Source organism: Perna viridis, chromosome 8 (genome assembly GCF_037379345.1).
Source record: "Perna viridis isolate PV_CMFRI_1.1 ecotype Kerala chromosome 8, ASM3737934v1, whole genome shotgun sequence".
Classification (NCBI taxonomy): Eukaryota; Metazoa; Mollusca; class Bivalvia; order Mytilida; family Mytilidae; genus Perna; species Perna viridis.
The window spans coordinates 24,461,872-24,479,241 of NC_142452.1; the positions used below are offsets into that span (position 1 = coordinate 24,461,872).

The 17,370-nt window shown below is 34.3% G+C and overlaps 2 protein-coding genes across 2 annotated transcripts; both read left to right on the forward strand.

The window, feature by feature from the left end:
* Positions 1–1,416: 1,416 nt before the first annotated feature.
* On the forward strand, positions 1,417–4,827 carry LOC148609930 (sulfate transporter-like). The gene is made up of 3 exons (XM_088542033.1): positions 1,417–1,508; positions 2,096–2,168; positions 2,719–4,827. The coding sequence occupies exons 2-3, from the start codon at positions 2,109–2,111 to the stop codon at positions 4,780–4,782; spliced, it is 2,124 nt and encodes a 707-aa protein (XP_088398159.1). The 5' UTR covers positions 1,417–1,508; positions 2,096–2,108; the 3' UTR covers positions 4,783–4,827.
* A 2,456-nt stretch (positions 4,828–7,283) lies between these two features.
* On the forward strand, positions 7,284–16,565 carry LOC148609931 (uncharacterized). The gene is made up of 5 exons (XM_088541525.1): positions 7,284–7,412; positions 9,483–9,833; positions 13,544–13,621; positions 14,692–14,760; positions 15,002–16,565. The coding sequence occupies exons 1-5, from the start codon at positions 7,367–7,369 to the stop codon at positions 15,514–15,516; spliced, it is 1,059 nt and encodes a 352-aa protein (XP_088397651.1). The 5' UTR covers positions 7,284–7,366; the 3' UTR covers positions 15,517–16,565.
* Positions 16,566–17,370: the final 805 nt, after the last annotated feature.

Sequence of the window (17,370 nt, forward strand, 5' to 3'; positions counted from 1 at the left end):
AGACTTTACTCAATTTATGATGTCAAATATTGAAATGTGGTGTTCAGTGGCGGATCTGGTGGGGATGCAGGGGTTTGGCACCCCTCCTATTTATTGGAAAAATTGTCATTTTCATGTGTAAAATAGTATAAAATGGAATTGTTTCCTAGCACCTTTCCCTTTTCTAAGGAACCCCGACTGGCACCCTCTTTAATTTTCAAAGTGTCTGGATCCACCCCTGCTGCTTATGTTGACTTTGCTTAATGGCGACGCACCGGTGGCGACGATAGAGTTACAAGTCCAAGTGTTCAAGTTTCTCGGTTATTAGAAATTATATTAATTACAAATATGAGATTTTTTGTATGACTAACTGACCATACTGAATTTTTTTATAGCAGGAATTTATAAATAAATACATGTAGTCTTATACAGATTTTATGAAAGTTGATTCATATATTTAATTGTACCAGGGTCTATATAATACCGAATAGTCTGTACATGTAACACAAAGTCCGCCTAAATACTTGGATTATTACCAATTTATCTAAATGATTGTGTGTGATTCGGTACTTGAACTAAAATTGATCACCAACATGAGAATATCCACTTCGTAATCAGTAAATTCCCATATTGTCAAAATAAATTCATGATTTTTTATACCAGCTAACATTTTACCATACTTATGTAATATTGATTCATTATTATATTTGTAGTTAGTAAGAATAGAATTAAGATTTTCCGATGATTACAAATGCACGTGACTGTTTACACACCGGGCGGTGATTAAATTTCTGCGAGAGATTTCCCGCAATTTTACATTTTCGAGTTTTCTACAGATTTCATGGGAGAAACAGATTCTCCTCCAATGCTGTCGGGAATTACAAGATTTCTCCTATCTCGATAGTTAAAGCTGAAGCTCAACGGTTGAAATCTATAATTTAACTCTCCTCGATACTGAAGGAGAATCTAGTATTATATATACTTCACGGACACCTGTAGTATTCTTACAGTAGTGACCGGTGTTCCTTTGAAACTGTGCGTATATTTCCAATATTCTTTATATTCTTTGAATTGTGCTTCCAGGGACAATAATGGGGGTTCGGGCTATTATTTGCTCATTTGTTCAAATCTTTGCACGAAATTATCATAATTCCAGCAAAATGACGAATTATAGTTCCCAGAACCCCTCTCTGCTTGCATCCTCCATTTGTACTTCGAAGAACCTAGCCAATTAGAAAAAGAAAACAGACAGACAGTAAATAACGCGTATAGTGATTGCACAACGATAACAACTGTTCATTTTTTTCTTTTATGATTCCAATATGTTATTATTGTATCTAATATGTTCATGATACGTATATAGTTTGTCTAAGTTAAATTGAATAAATCTTGAAATCTTGTGAACGGAAATGGCGCTAAAAAAGCTGATAGCGGTACGCGCTTTCCATGACGTCAAACTGAATCAATATGTCGTCCGATGTGATTTGAAATCCTTTCAACTCAAAGAAAAGTTGTTAGACCAGAAGAAGGTAAAATTTAAACTTTAATACAACTGGGATCGTTTTACTTATTAGCAATTTCCCAAAACGATGTTTTATTTCATGCTGACACCCACTAGTCAACGTGCAAATATTTCATTTTCCCGCCATTTTAACAGCCAAATACTCATTATAGAAAATTATTTGCACTCGCCAACAAATTTTATATAAATACTAGTAGTCGTAATCTAAGACTAAATACAGATGTCATCTTTTAGAAGTAGAAATAACAGTTCTTCATTTGTCTTTAAATAGATAATGTCCGAGGAAATATGTTATAATTACCCTGTCCCTTCATCCGTTTAAGTTTTCATAAAAAAACATTAAAACATTGTCGAAATACTCAGCAAGACAATTCAATGATTTATTATTTGCACATCAAGTGAATTAAGTTTTTCTTTCACATTTTCCTTGAGAAAAAAATCGTTTGCCGGGTTTGGTCCCCACCTTTTCTACCAGTACTCATTCATTAAGATTAGTATGAAACATATCACAACAATTGCAAATTAATACCAATTTTTATTTTCGTACTGCAAAACAGTTTTTAACAGTGATTTTCCCCCTTTATTTTTTGGTAGTTCTAGAACTTTGATGATGGATAATTTACAAGACTTAGCTAATATTGAAGACAAGACAGAAAGTCAAGACAGTGTAAGTCGCTTTTATATTTAAAACTGTGAAAGAATGGAAACTAATTGATACTTTGACAGTGATGAAATGTCTATAATATACATATGTACTTGCAAATTTGGAGGCATCAATTATTGATTTGATGATTGCAAAATGTGTTAACCTGCGGCGCGTCAACGTAGCAAGTTGAAGGATTGTATTTGTTTTTGTTATTTTTAATTCTAGTAGTTATTGTGTTTTGCTTTGATTTCTTGTTGTTGTTTTGTGTAATTATTATATACACGAAAAAGTACTTGAGGTACATGTATGAATGGTTCCGACTACTACCGCTTTTTCATCGACAATCATGAAAATATTTTTTGTTTCTATGCTTAGTCATTGCAATACCTCAAATAAAATACATTACAAACCATCCTCTTTCGCGTATTTACAATATTGTTTTATCAAAACTAACATAATTTCCAAGTACATGTGAATGTATCTAGATTTAAATTCTTCGCAATTGTGTCTGGAGAAGTTGAATCTATATATTTCATGAAATATTCATAGATATTTTCATACTTTTTTTTAGTTTGCCAGTGCAAGAGATGTAAAGTTATTTTATATAGGGAGCTCACCACACAACCATGAGCATGTTTCACGGAGACAGGTTTACACACAGAATGAGCTGGACAACCACTTCAAAAAAGACAAAGAGAAACTATCAATCAAGTCAAGAGTTCGACGATCTGTATGCTGTCGAAAGGAAAAAATTCTTGAATATATTGCAAAATTTTTTCCAATTTTTTTGGTCATAAAATCGTACAAGATAAGCTATATACTGAATGATTTAGTTTCTGGAATTACCATCGGCTGTTTGAGTTTTCCGCTTGGAATAGCATTCGGAGTGCTCGCGTCTTTAAAACCCGAGTATGGGCTTTATTCGTCCTTCTCAAATGTGCTGGTTTACATGCTATTTGGAACTTCCCGTCATGTATCATTCGGAACGAATGGAATAATCAGTTTGTTCACTTCAGAACTAGTTCATTCGCACCTACAGGAGGCAGCAGACCCTGGAGCGACGAATCCAGAGGATGACATTGAGCTAAAGTCATCGATCGCATCCGGTGCTACATGCATCATAGGTTTAATTTTACTACTGATGGGACTATTTCGACTCGGATTTGTAGTATCTTATGTATCTTCGTCGTTCGTCTGCGGGTTTACAACTGCTGGAGGGGTACACATTGTTACTAGCATGCTACCCGGTGCCCTTGGGCTAAATGTGAGCAGGCATACAGGTCCAGGAAACCAAATTTTTGCCTACAAGGAAATTTTTGAAAATATTCAAGATGTTCACACAAGCTCTCTCGTTGCATCATTGATAACCATATCCGTACTACTGTTTTTCAAAGATTTCATCAACATAAAGTATAAGAACAAATTAAGAACACCAATACCTATCGATTTCATTGTTATCATAACTGCAAATATCATATCACTTTTCTCTAAATTATCCGAAAACTATGGTATGGAAGTTATCGGAGACATACCAGCAGGGCTCCCATCGCCAAAGATTCCGTATCTCTCCTTCAGTCTTGTTTTAGACTCGTTTGTCGTTGCTATTATGATCTTCATGTTGTCAGTATCAATGTCGCGACTGTGTGAGGCTGCACACAACTACAGAGTAGATGACAATCAAGAACTGGTGGCTTATGGACTATCAAACTTTGTCAGCTCATTCTTTCTTTGCTTCCCGTCCTGTGCTGGTCCAGCAAGAACAATAACACTATGCATCATGGGTCCTAAGTCAACGTTACATGCATTGGTATCGACAGCTTTCATACTCTTTATTTTGTTGTTAATTGGACCCCTGTTTAGAACCCTTCCCAAACCAGTTCTTGCAGCAATGGTGATAATTGCTGTGAAAAACCTAGTAACCCAGCTTAAAGAGCTCCCAGAAATGTGGAGACTCAACCGGTACGACTTCTTTATCGCTGCAGGTACCATTCTCAGTGGCGTGTTGATCGACTTCCCCTATGCGCTTTACGTCGGTTCCGTTTTATGTCTGTTTACTGTTGTTCTGCAGAGTCAACACCCAAAAGCATACCTCATGGCGAAGCTTCTGAATGAGGATAGATTCTTGAATACTAATGTGTATCATGATTTACTGATTCATCCAAGGATTAAAATATTCAAGTTTGAGTCGTCGCTGTATTTTGCAACTGCTGAAAGATTCCGCCGGAAATTACACCAGTTAACCGATGACAAGCTACAAAATCATATGCAAACTAGTATTCGCAAAGAAATGTATGTTGTGGCGAGCAAAGACGAAGATAGAAATTTGGATCACATAAATAGAGAAAGCGTCCTGTCTTTCACTCGTTTACCATGGGACGGACTCCATGACAAAACACTGCATAACAAGGACTATATCATCGTAGACTGCTCATCAATAAATTATATCGATATCAACGGATTACGTATCTTGATCCAGGTTATCTGTGATATGGAAAACGATGGTATTACAATCGTGTTTGCAAACTGTAACCGGTATGTGAAGAATTTCTTCAAGAAATCAGAATTATCGACGAAAATATCAGAGGAACACATTTTCCCTGATGTTCTAGACGCGTATAATGCTTTGATTATGTAGAAAAATTTAAAGATTAACATTAAACTCTTATTTCCTCTTCTAATACTTCCAATGTTTGGATTTCTTTCCTGCTGTCCTGCATTTTCCTTAGCACCCTTTTGATTGTTCCAGTATATATTGATAGGGAATAATTTAATATCAAGAGTGTGTTCTTTGATAGGTCATCTGAAGACAAGTTATGTGTTTAAATTAGCAAGGTGATTCATGAAGTAACACGTTGAACAAAAAAAAAAACAAAACAAAAACAAAACAAAAACAAAAAAAAACTGATGAACTAAACTATTCTCTATGATTTGGTCATCTTATCTGCTTCTTTGATGGTTAGAACTAGTGATATTATAATTGGTTGTTGTGAGACTGTGTATTACTCTATATTTGTTTGTTTGTTTGTTTGTTGGGGTTTAACGTCCGAGCAGCAATATTTCAGCTATATTCAGACGATGAACATGAAATTGATGATAAAATGAACATGAAATGATGATGAAAAGAAAAAGGGATGGGACACAAGGACAATGGGGTCGACAAATTTTGATTACCACTGGAAATAGGGAGAGGTGGGTATGGTCGGGCAATTTAGCCTCCTGTGGCGGAGCCCTATGGTTCCTACTCCGGGAGAATACCACAGTAGGGTTCTTTAACGTGCGAGGAACGTGGCATCTTTCCCAACACGGTGCACCACTATGGTTTGCGGTCAGGTTTTCCGTATTATTGCCTGACAACCCCAGCATGTAACACACCAGGGGTACCCCATTCCACCACCTGCGGCACACATCCCAGTTGCTCTGTGGACAGAGCGCCCTAGCCCCAGGCTAGGGTTCTGAGCACTATTTAGTCGCCTTTTACGACAAGCTTAGCGCTGCTGCAGGCCTATTCTTTTAACACCCGGACCTGCACGGGGCATTACTTTATGTACAAGTACGTCAAAAGGAAGTAATTTGTAGCCCGAATAACCTAAGCTGATGCTGACACTACTAACATAAAATCAAAATATCCCGACATCGCCACCATCAAAGATATTCAATGGAAGTCTTATCAATGCATTATATTTGCCGGTCTGAAATAAGGATATTAAACGAAGACGAAGTCCGAGGGTGCAGATCTAATGTATGGAACGGATAAATCACTTTGTCATGTTACATGTTATTATGAAAAAAAAAAATCATTTCTATTTTGTTAAGTGATGTCAGTTGTTCGTGCTCTCTTATATGATTTATAGATCTCTTACTTTTTGGTACGGACCTGCTGGTCTATATGTGCGAAGTAAATACGATCTGCTAACTCTCTTTTAAGGAACAAGAGGTCCGTTGTGCTTTTTTACTTTAAGAAGAAATCATATCAGTAATAAATTTTATTTTCGCCATCATGTGTAATAAAATCCGCTAAAATAAAGAAAATCAAAGACTGAAGTCTTCAAAGTCGCCAATTCAATGCTAACCGATTATTTCAGCTTTTAATGTAAACTTCCCATTGTCACACAAGCAAAAAAAACATAGACATGTGTATGTAATTTAAAAAAAATAGATATTTAAGAGGTACATTTTTGTAACGTATGGATCTAGAACTGCATGTATGACGCTATGGCGATAAACACGACATAGACCTGCAGCATTACGTGGAGTATAAATATATAATTATGCAAATCATATGCGAATATAAAGAACTGAAATTACAAGTGCAAGAAGTCGCTAACAAAAAAGTTATAATAAATTGAAAACCGTTTCGTCAAGAAAAAATACGGTATGAAAGGTAATGAATTCAACAAAAAATAAAATATATATGTACGGTCTCCCGGTATTCCTAAGCTAAACTAAGAAAACCCACAATTAGGGATCGGGATATAGTTCAAATATTCTAAAGCATAATTAGGTCAGTGATATTCTATTTGGAAGAATACGCTCAACAAGGCATTTATTGTCATATCCTTTACATGTATGAAAGCGACCATTTCCTGCGGTTTTGATTTTGCCAATATACACGGAAGGAAATGTAAAATAATAATGGTTTTCTAAATTTTAATACAGTCATGCACAATATACATACCACTATTGCTTTAGAAAGAATCTGGCGGCATTTTAGAAGTATTCCGTGTTACTTGTATAAATGGGGATTACGGTCTTATTGATCGATATGCACAATTAAAGACAAATACAAGAAGAAATCAATAAGCAACCCAGAAAACCAACAAAAAACACACAAACACAAACGCAAACACGACCATAACCCCAGTAAGTATTCGCCTCTTTTTTTTTAACATACACTGACTTACCTGTTGTCAATACATACGTAATGAAAGTGGTTGATAAAAAATGTCGTTCTAAAAGATTTGGATTGTCAAATATTCTTATCTACATGTTTGTCTCAAATGAATCCATACAGCCGTTCAGAATCCAATGAAAACATTTTCCTTTACAGCACAGTTCTGAGCTTTTCCACAAACTTTATTATGCTTTACGACATTTGCCAGAACTTTAGGAATGCTTGTAAATATAATATTGTCGATATATTTGCATTACAATTGACTAGATTTTAACCATGAACAGTTTTATTTGGATAATGGTTACCTGGCTACAACAAAAGATGTGAGATGATTGGTTTAATCTTTAGTTTTGGTGTACTTCTGTTATATACAGGTAAATATAACGATTGCCTCGACGGACGGAGTAAAAAAAAACTGTAACAAACCCACGTGGGGTCTGTGTAAGAGACACATCTACGCAGCCGCCAGTAAAATACATCGTGACCGAGGTTATCGGTAAAGTTTTTCGAAGATTGCATAACACTGCATGCGTGTACATATACTACAAACAGAATCCCCGTAATTGGCGCTCATGAGAAATCCTAAATAGGAAATCAAAACTTTCTGCGGCTTAACCACCCGAATATCTCCTTTTTCATGTATTACATATTAGCTTAAAATACATTGTGCTGAAGTATGAAACGGGAGTTATGTTTGCAGTGTTTATTACAAGTATTTTGAACTTGAAAAGAAAATGTGGTCGACTTCGGTTCATTAGAAATTCATTATAATTAAAAATCAAACTGATTTTTTTGGGAGATTGAACTTGCGGTAAATTAATTGTACGTTTTTTAATTTACAAAATGCATGTATTTTCGGGATTTTTTATGCAATTACTCGTGGATCGTTACGGTATATCCATCTGCACCACGAGAACTGATTTGTTCAACGTGTCGTAGTTTTCTTTTCTTCTTTCGTTTACTCCGGACTTGACTTTTTATGAGCAACTCGGTTGATGTTTCTTGAAAAGCAGAGGACGCTTACCCTACCGGTGCACCTGAGCCATGCTTTCAGTTTTTAGTGGGTCCGAGTTGCTTTTGTTTCTTTGTACGTATTATTTTGGTTATGTTATGTTCTTTGTGATGTGTATCTGTTTTTGCTGGCTGGTTTTAGTCCCTGGATAGCGTTCTTTTGATTCCCGCTAGAATCTTGGTTCTCTTGATTACACTTATATATAACAATAGTGATGATGGATGGACTTAACTGTCTATTTCGTTGACCAATTATTGTAAATATACAGGCATATCCAGGCAGGTTAAAAAAATAAATATACATCGGTGTCAACGTACTACATTTACAAACCTATCAACAACAACAAATATAAATCGAATAAAATGAAGCCCCGATTTTAGAAAAGTTAACGTGGCTAATGCTGATGATGTTAATAATTAAAAGCCTCGAGCACCACCAACATAAACGCTCAAGTTTGGTCAAATACACTGTCAAAACTGGTCTAATATCCAGGATTTCCTCTTCAAAATTAGTATTTAGATAGCAGTGATAAATCGAGTGTTCCCTGTGTAAAAATTTTGATAAATAAAATTATATAAATTCGGTAATTTCACTCTTGGACTTTCTCTTGCCAAACCGTCAAAATATGAATATTAATTCGCCGTTCACAAAATTTGAAACAAGGTCAACAATTTCGTTAAATCTAGTCTGTCTCCGGCACTTGTGATCATATTTTTTCTTATTCAATCTTTCCAAGTATTTCAAGTAAAAAAACCAATTTATTACTTTTGCGGATCACGCAAAGGTCAAATCCTACATGCCAGACGTCGTCTTCAGTGTAGCAAGCTAAATAAAGATCTATTCGTCTAAGACATTATTCCATCCCCATTATGCCGGCGAAATAGAATCAGCGAACCACTTCTTACTCTTTCGTCCATTAAATCAATCACTTAGAAGACAACATATTTCAGCATTTCAACTTCCTGATCAACTGACTACAAATCTTCTCCTATTTGGATCAGATGAGATGTCTGATGAGTATAATGTTGAAATGTTTACCAAGGTTCAAAACTTTTTGCTGCAGAGCAGACGCTTCAAATCAACAACCTAAATTACACAATTACTAGTTTGAATAATTTTAAGAATTCCTTACGTCCAGAGTAAATACATAGGGTATTAAGTATCAACCTCTTCTCTTTGCACCAAACTCACCAAATGCACGTTATAAGCACCTAACTACTACTTCCTTGAGCAATGCTATATGCTATAATTATTATTCTTGATTTCGGGAGACGGATTGATATAAGACTTTAAGTCTTGTTTCTGAATCCTGCAATTGTTCGATTCATTCTATTGTTTTGGTTTGATGTTAAAATGTGCAAATTAGTTAATAAATATGTTTAAACTAAGTGAAATACATTTTAAATACTTAAACATGCCAATACTTTTGTAGCAAGCACTTATTCACTTAAGATTAACATCAGTGGTCCGGACATTGCTCAGAGACGTAACACTTTCATGGTTAATTGTACTACTGATGTCATACCAGCAGATGAAACTGTGGAGTTTATTGTCGACGGAAAGACGGAAGACACATTAAGGAGATACGAAGGTCGGTGTTTTTCAACAAGAATTAACGGTGTATGTATGATGGAAACCTGTTTGTGCTCTGGCGATGGATTGGTGTATTCCGTAACAATTGATGCCAATACCATGAAGGAATCATTGAATGTTACCTGCTCTATGAAGTTCTCAACTACTTCCCCTGTGTTTACACTTGATTCTATTAAAGTTCAAATAATTGGTAAGTTTATAGAAGATTATGATAGAACCTGCCTATTATACCGAAAGTAAGGTCAAGAAAGGGTAAAGCGAAAGTAGAAATTCGAAGTCGGGGAGAAAGGTCAAGAAAACAAAGAACATGTGCAGAAAAAAAATAACACAGAAACGGCTCAGGTGCATGAGCATTGGGGCTCAACAACAAGAACAAAAAAACAACTAATTGGGAATGTGGACCAGATGCACAGGTAGATTTATTCATGTACCCTACATGTGCAAATAAATCGGTCTCAACCAAAAAGGTTAGGGCAGGGTAAACTTTGTTAGTATTAAACAGAACATCGAGTTGCTCATTTCCGGTTCCGATGTATGGGAGGAAAACTACGACAAATCTAACTATAATAGATGACATACTATATCGATTCACAAGCATATTGCTGCGTTCGTAGACTTATCTAATTGATTTAGCTTTGTGAACCAGTTACTAATTAGCACAGTTATTGAAGCAAAGGCAACACAACACAACAAAACCGCTGCATGGACATGAAATATGTTTGCACTGCAACCAAGAGAAACCATCTTAAGACTTTCTAACGCAAAGTAGAAATTCGATGATAAAAAAAGACAAGATTACGTTGTCAGGTACAGAAAATAATCAAGGAGGCAAAATATTATAGGTTATTAATGACGAAGTTCAAAGATGAAATGTTTAAAATGCAGTGAGACACAACAAAGTTCATCATAATCATATACTACCACTGGAAGAAACCACACATAAAACTTGGCTGCGTTTATGAAGAAAGGGGCAGTTTTGCATTCTATTCTAGTATCGTGATTGAGTGCTACTCTTGTAAAACATTAAACCTGTGGAACATAGATAATCGTCCTGAATCTTTGAAATATATATTTTTTTAAATGATACCCCTATTCCGCTAACATTTGCCTCAATATATACGAAAATTATCATTCATACCATACACAAACTGTAAATAATACTCGTTATGCATTTATGACAAATATGTATATAATATTTCTTCCTTGACAAGATTACGTCCTCAACAGGTAGAGAAACTTATCAAGGAGGCAAAAGATCAAATACTATAGATTATTAATGACAAAGTTCAAAGATGAAATATTCGAAACGCAGTCCGACACAACAAAGGGTGTATCACATACTACCACCTGACGAAATCACAAATAAAACTTTGCAGCGTTTACGAAGAAAGAGGCAGTTTTGCATTTAATTCTTTTCTAGTATAGTGATTTAGTGGTACTCTTGTAAAATATTAAACTTGTGGAGCATTGACAATCGCACTGAATCTTTGAAAACACATATATTTTTTAATGATTGCCTCTCGTATTTATATTTATGTCCTTGGACATTAAAAAAATATAGCATTCTAGCGTTCTAATTAGACAAACTGATGAATGTTTGAACAAATTCAACGTCATTTGGTGAAAGAATGGTACCCCTATCACCCTATCCGCTAAACTTCGCCCAATATAAACGAAATTTATCTTTCATACCATACATAAAGTGTAATAATACTCTGTGCATTTATGACGAATATATATATATATATAATATTTCTTCCTGGACATGTGCTAACTCCACTTTCTGGTCACAATGATCATAAAATAATATAACAGACAGGGAAATGTTCAGGATTTTCCATATTTTAACCATTTTGTCAGTGATTTTTTTTCCATTATCATCGCTTTAACATAATTGTTTGTGCTAACGTTCGTATTGATAGTCTTTTAGATTACAGTAAACACATATGATGAATGATTGACATACATGTACCTATACGTCATTTAGACAGAGAAATGTTGCGACTGTCCCAGTTTAATTGTGAATTTTCATGGAAAAATTTTTTTTTTGTTTTAAGAGCAAATATAAAGTGAATAACTCATACAATGGTAAGATTTCTTTGTTGGTTTTTTTTAAACGTCAGTAGCAGTGCATTTAGGAAATTAAACTTTAGTTATAAGACACAAAATGTTTATGAACTTTTAAAAATACCAATTTATAATTGTCGTTCAATTATTAAATACTTTCCATTAAAAGACTTATCTTATGGTTGTTATAACATTATGATTAGAGATAAAAGTTCCTCATTAATTCATAAAGCTTACACCGGCTTCTCTATTGGCTAAATGAAAAAAAAATGGTTATAATTTCCTTGAAACCCGTGGATCTTATGTGGTAGGTTAGGATTGTTCACCGGATAGGGGTATAACTAAGTCAATCATTCATAATAGCCGCTTTTTTAAACCTTTAAGGCTATCTAAACAATGATAGCAAACATATCGTATGATGATATAACAGTTACTGTAATTACTATTCATTCTTAAAAGGAATGATAATCCGTAAATCTGAAATTTCCCTTTTTTAATCTTGTCGTTTCATGGGATATTCAAGCAGTGACATTAAGGATATATGCTATAATTTATACATAAATATTTTCATTAAAAATGCCAGAAAGCATAATGTTCAGTTTTGACATGCTATAAATGATAGACAAATTGAGGCAAATTTTAGCGTGGAAGGCGAACAATTCTTTCATTTAAATGACCTTGAAGTAGTTCAAGTGTTCATTATTTTGACTCATTAGAATTTAAGATACTAAATAAATGCACAAAAACTTGTTTAAGGTACAGTTATTACACATGAAATAAAAGAAAGTCTGAAATTCTGAAAATTCCCCGCCTTTAAGATAAAGTCAATATTGCCACATTCTGTGAATTAACTTTGCATTAAGCGCTTGGAATGAGCAGATATATTGGATTTATCTATATCTAAAATATAAGTGTCCCAAATTTTTGTTTACAGTGATCATATGCTAAAAATTAGCATTTTGGTTCATGTTGAGGTGATTTCAGTGGTAGGGGCGGCAATTCTTCACCTAAATGGAGGTATATTAGTTCAAATATTTACAATTTGGGCTAATTTAAAAGCTAAAATTTTAAAGTCTTTAAAGGTATAGGAGAGATGAGTTGTTTGGCTACATTATAATACCTATATGAAGTTGATGAGGCGTGATGCACAGTGGACCCTCCAAGCCAATGGACCTTAGAATGTGTATAGATAATGGCAAAAAAGGAAAGGGTTATTTTATTTGGTCATTCAGTCAAAGAATAGGAGACAGCTACGCGTTTTTCTGTCTGGATAATATAATTAGTCGTCGATTGGCCTTTTGGTGAAAAAAAACATTTTACCCAACTGCCCATTTCCATATTTTTTGTACTCCGTTGAATTAGTAGGTTTGATTGCGGAAGCAGTTGCCTAAATTCATATTTTGGTTTTTAGGATTACATTGTATTTGATAAATTGTGATTTCTTGATAAAATTCGCATTATGTTTGTTATTAATTTCAATCTAGTACAATTTTAATGTGTTTAGTAAGCACAGTTTTTTAAAGAAATTAATCTCAAACTATGCAGTTTGTATATCATGTACAGTACATATTTGTAACATCTATTTTGTACATGTTTTCACAGACATTTACATGTACATAAAATGCTTACTTTCAATTAATCAGTGTGTTTTCGATAGACACATTAAATTAAAATTGAAACATTTAAAACAAAATCACACAAAAAACCTATAGAATCTTCAGTTTTACACTTTGATAAATGAATAAAGAATAAAGATATGACTCGAGAATTAGAGATACAAAAGTCTGCATGATCTCTGTTTCTTTAAGTTATTATAAATGTTGAACATTTTAGATATTTTGTCAACTGAAGGGACTCTTGCCCTGAATAGCTCTTATTTTCGTGAAAAGATGACCTACCCTGATAATCAAGGTAAGGATAATATTCTGATAAAGAGGCTCATTGGATCAATATTGAAGAATACCAGTGGATATTGTCCAGAGTATCATTTTAGTTTGCACAAACTTGCTAGAAACAAGAAATCTGTGAGCCTCTAGTGAAATAGCTATACTCAACAACTAGAGTATATACATCAAACGCGAAGTTGATGAGATACAAGCCGGAAACCGAAACTACAGATGACAAGGCATGCCTATATAAATCTTGAATTGAAATATTAATTATTATTAGTCCATATAAAATTCAGACACTGCCAATGGTAAAGAGATACATGATGTAAAAAACCCACAGAACAAACGATGCTTTTCAGACTGCATTAACTTTATTTTTATATACAGATTATCGTTTTGTTTTGTATTCTCATCTGTATTTTTGAGAGAATCATGCATTCATCTCGCACTAAAACGAACCAAATCAACTAAAATCAGGAGTGATAATTCATGCACAGTGACAATTTCATGTTTCATGTACAATCTATATAATTTTTTTTTCTCAAAGCGCTGCAACCAAATGATCATGAAAAACTAAGAGTGATTATGTGATGAGTGACTGTCTCTGAACAATAAATAAAAGTGATTTTTTTGTTGTTGTTTTGTTTTGTTTTGTTTTTTTTTTTGACATACATGAATCACCTAGTGTCTCATTTTTATAGAAACCGCTACTTTAGTAGATAAAGAGGAAAGGCTGTTATGAAACAATTCACAACCTCGCACACCAATTAATACAGCATGTCAAAATATCAAGTTGCTGTGAGCAGTAGTTAATAAAATTACACTGTTACGAAAAAAAAAGATGACGAGTGTACAGAAAGACATTGACGGATAAGGGTAAAATGGTATTTGAGTATCTCTTTCTTGTGATTAGCGAAGATAAATCGAGCTGCAGACAAATCTCACACGTATATGTACTCTACAATGATGGTCTGGTCCAAAAATGTTCCATTAACTAAAACTATGGAAATTTTACCAAATGTAAATGTTGACGGTTCTTGGTTCAAATATAGTTGTTTCACTTTAATATTGTCTGTTTTGTTTTCTTCGTAGAAACATCGTTCTCTAAAAATACCACATTACGAAATGATGTTCCAATTAATAAAGAAGCAGGAGTTAAAGGTTTGTAATGGGTAGTCTACGTCTGATTTTATTCAAGGCGATTTCGAAAATGAGTATTATTCTTCTTTTGAATAATCTAAATACAAGATGGTATACAGCACATAGACAATATATAAATTACACAGACTTTGAAGAAAGAATTTGTGTATGCCTACTTTGTATTTTGACATACCTTTTCAATTTTGATGTTATTCTTCCCTCTCCAACATGCAGCTGCATTTTGCTTTTATAATATTTTCAGGTTCCGAAAGTTTTGTAAATGCATATACTATTGGAAGTCTTACTGTTGGAGTGTTTTTGCTTCTATTGATAAGTATCCTTGCGATCTCTGCCTACAAAAAACTTGTTTGTGAGATACACTCTTCAGGGAAAGAAACTAGCAGTCAAAACAAAGAAACGGATAATAAAGCGATAAATGACACGACAGAAAATACCGACACATATTCGCAATATGAATCAATAGATGAGAGGGAATTGATTGAAAACACGGACAATATACAAAGAAACCAGAACAACACGAACAGATCCGAATTGGTGCAACCTGCTTTCCAACCTGAAGCAGTATATTTAGATGTTTTGGATGATACGGAGTACGAAAGGCAACATGATATTTCCGATTTAAACAATATCAACCAGGGATATGAAATTCCGCTTTCAGATAAGCAAAACCGTTTTTCTGTGTCCATTCAGAAAGAAAGTACTTTAAGGTATAAGAATAACACTGAATTGAAAAACCAATTTTCAATCTTCTTGTGACGAGCATGAATTGGTGGTTTAGTTGAAAGTAGCTTGAACTACAACAAACAGAATTTTATTTTATCCATATTACAACCCTAAAATTAATGTAAATATAATAGCATTTTTTTTCTATTTTAGAATATTGAAAATGCACAGTGCTGTACCTTGATGTTTGAGCAATATTTTGGTAACTGAATCTTTAATTTTATTGCAGTGTTCTAGATGTTCATAAAAAGTCGTATCGCGAAATGGCTCTGGAATCATATTGATATTTTCCATTCAACACATGCTGTCTAGAATAAAGTCATTCGAGAAGAGTGCATGTTATTGTTACGGCATAATCGAGTATGACTAAATGATGTCACTATCTTCTTGACATATCGGGTTGTTTGTTTGTCCACTTGTTCTTTCGGGAATTAATATAGCATTACATGTTTTAATTAAGGAATGAATTGTAAAAACTAGATAAGAATCCGAGTTTTCAAGTCAAAGACAACAGTCTAGACAAGCAAAGGAAAAAAATAGGAGAGTCAGCTTTCTGCACCGAGGTGTTGTTGGTTTTTGAAACCATTTCTTCTATTTTTGGGTCTTAACCTAACCTCTCTCTGCAAAGAAGTGCTGAAAGGGACTACTACGAAAAGCATAGTGTTATGTATAGTAAATAGGCAGCGATTATGAGGCCTGATCAACACTGAGATTCATGATTGAATCTTTACAACAACAATAAAATAGCTGATGCTTTAAATTTGTGGTCTGTTAACTTATACTTTCTCATATATCTATTATTATTTGTATTCCTATAATCCCCTAGTGGGGCAAATGGCATCCACATCGTATTCTTTGTTGTTCTCGTATAGCCCTTGAATGGTATTTACTTTTTTGTGAAGAATACCAAAATAACACAGTTTCTTACTGAGAGTCTGTCTATTAACCATATCAAATGCCTTCTTGAAATCAACAAATGTAATTTATTCTGTTATTCTATTGGTTGTACGTTGATGTTGCGTAGTGTGCCCATTTGGTCTGTGCATGATCTGCCTCACCGGAACCCTGCTTGCTCATCACTTGCTCATCACTTGCTCATTTGATACGTTCCAATATTACACCGGCTAATATTTTACTTGGTATGGAAAGTAACTAAATTCCCCTCCAATTCTGACATTGCCCAGTCTTTGGTAGTTTGATGATGTATCCTCTTTTTCTCATATGATTTCAAATAAATCTTTCAGATTATCATGTGTGATTCTAAGTAAATCGTCAAGACCTCAGGTGGAATGTGATCTGGTCCTGGGGATTTTCCATCTCTTATCATTCTCAAAGCCTTTATAATCGCGTCTTTTGTAATACGATCTGTTTCAGTATCAAGTTTTTCTGCAGGTGAAAAGTCAGGAGTGTCGGGTATTTGCTTTCCATTCAGTAGTTCGGCAAAATGCTCCTTCTCTAATTGTTGTTCTAATATTGTTATAATGCTCAAAAAATAAATCATGCGTGGCATATAAATATTTGAAGAATTTGTTCAGAAACGAATTGAGAAGTTCAAATGATGAAATGGTAATAAGACAATGAAAAGTCTGTAGACGTCGATCAACAAATAACATGGTAAATTATAAATGGCCGTAGAGGTAAAAGGACGAATGCCATTACACTAAAATCGAAAAAGAATGTGATAAGAGAATCCGACAAGGTATGTGAAGACTTAATTAAACATATTGAACACATTGCACAAATCAAAGGAGTAGAGGTCAATGACAGGAACAATGAGTGGCTACGGAATGTGCATAATATTGCACAAGAGGGTGAAGATAGAATATGTTCAGGGAGCGATGAACTAAAAGGTTAATAAACAGTCTACCAAAAGTAACAGCGTGTCAT

What these genes read in the sequence shown, in the direction of transcription:
- LOC148609931 (XM_088541525.1), top strand. Translation starts at nt 7,367, where the DNA reads ATGATTGGTTTAATCTTTAGTTTTGGTGTACTTCTGTTATATACAG. An exon ending in TATTAAAGTTCAAATAATTG is followed by an intron (nt 9,834 to 13,543) that starts GTAAGTTTATAG and finishes TGAACATTTTAG; the next exon opens with ATATTTTGTCAACTGAAGGG. An exon ending in TAAAGAAGCAGGAGTTAAAG is followed by an intron (nt 14,761 to 15,001) that starts GTTTGTAATGGG and finishes TAATATTTTCAG; the next exon opens with GTTCCGAAAGTTTTGTAAAT.
- LOC148609930 (XM_088542033.1), top strand. Translation starts at nt 2,109, where the DNA reads ATGATGGATAATTTACAAGACTTAGCTAATATTGAAGACAAGACAGAA. An exon ending in AGACAGAAAGTCAAGACAGT is followed by an intron (nt 2,169 to 2,718) that starts GTAAGTCGCTTT and finishes ACTTTTTTTTAG; the next exon opens with TTTGCCAGTGCAAGAGATGT.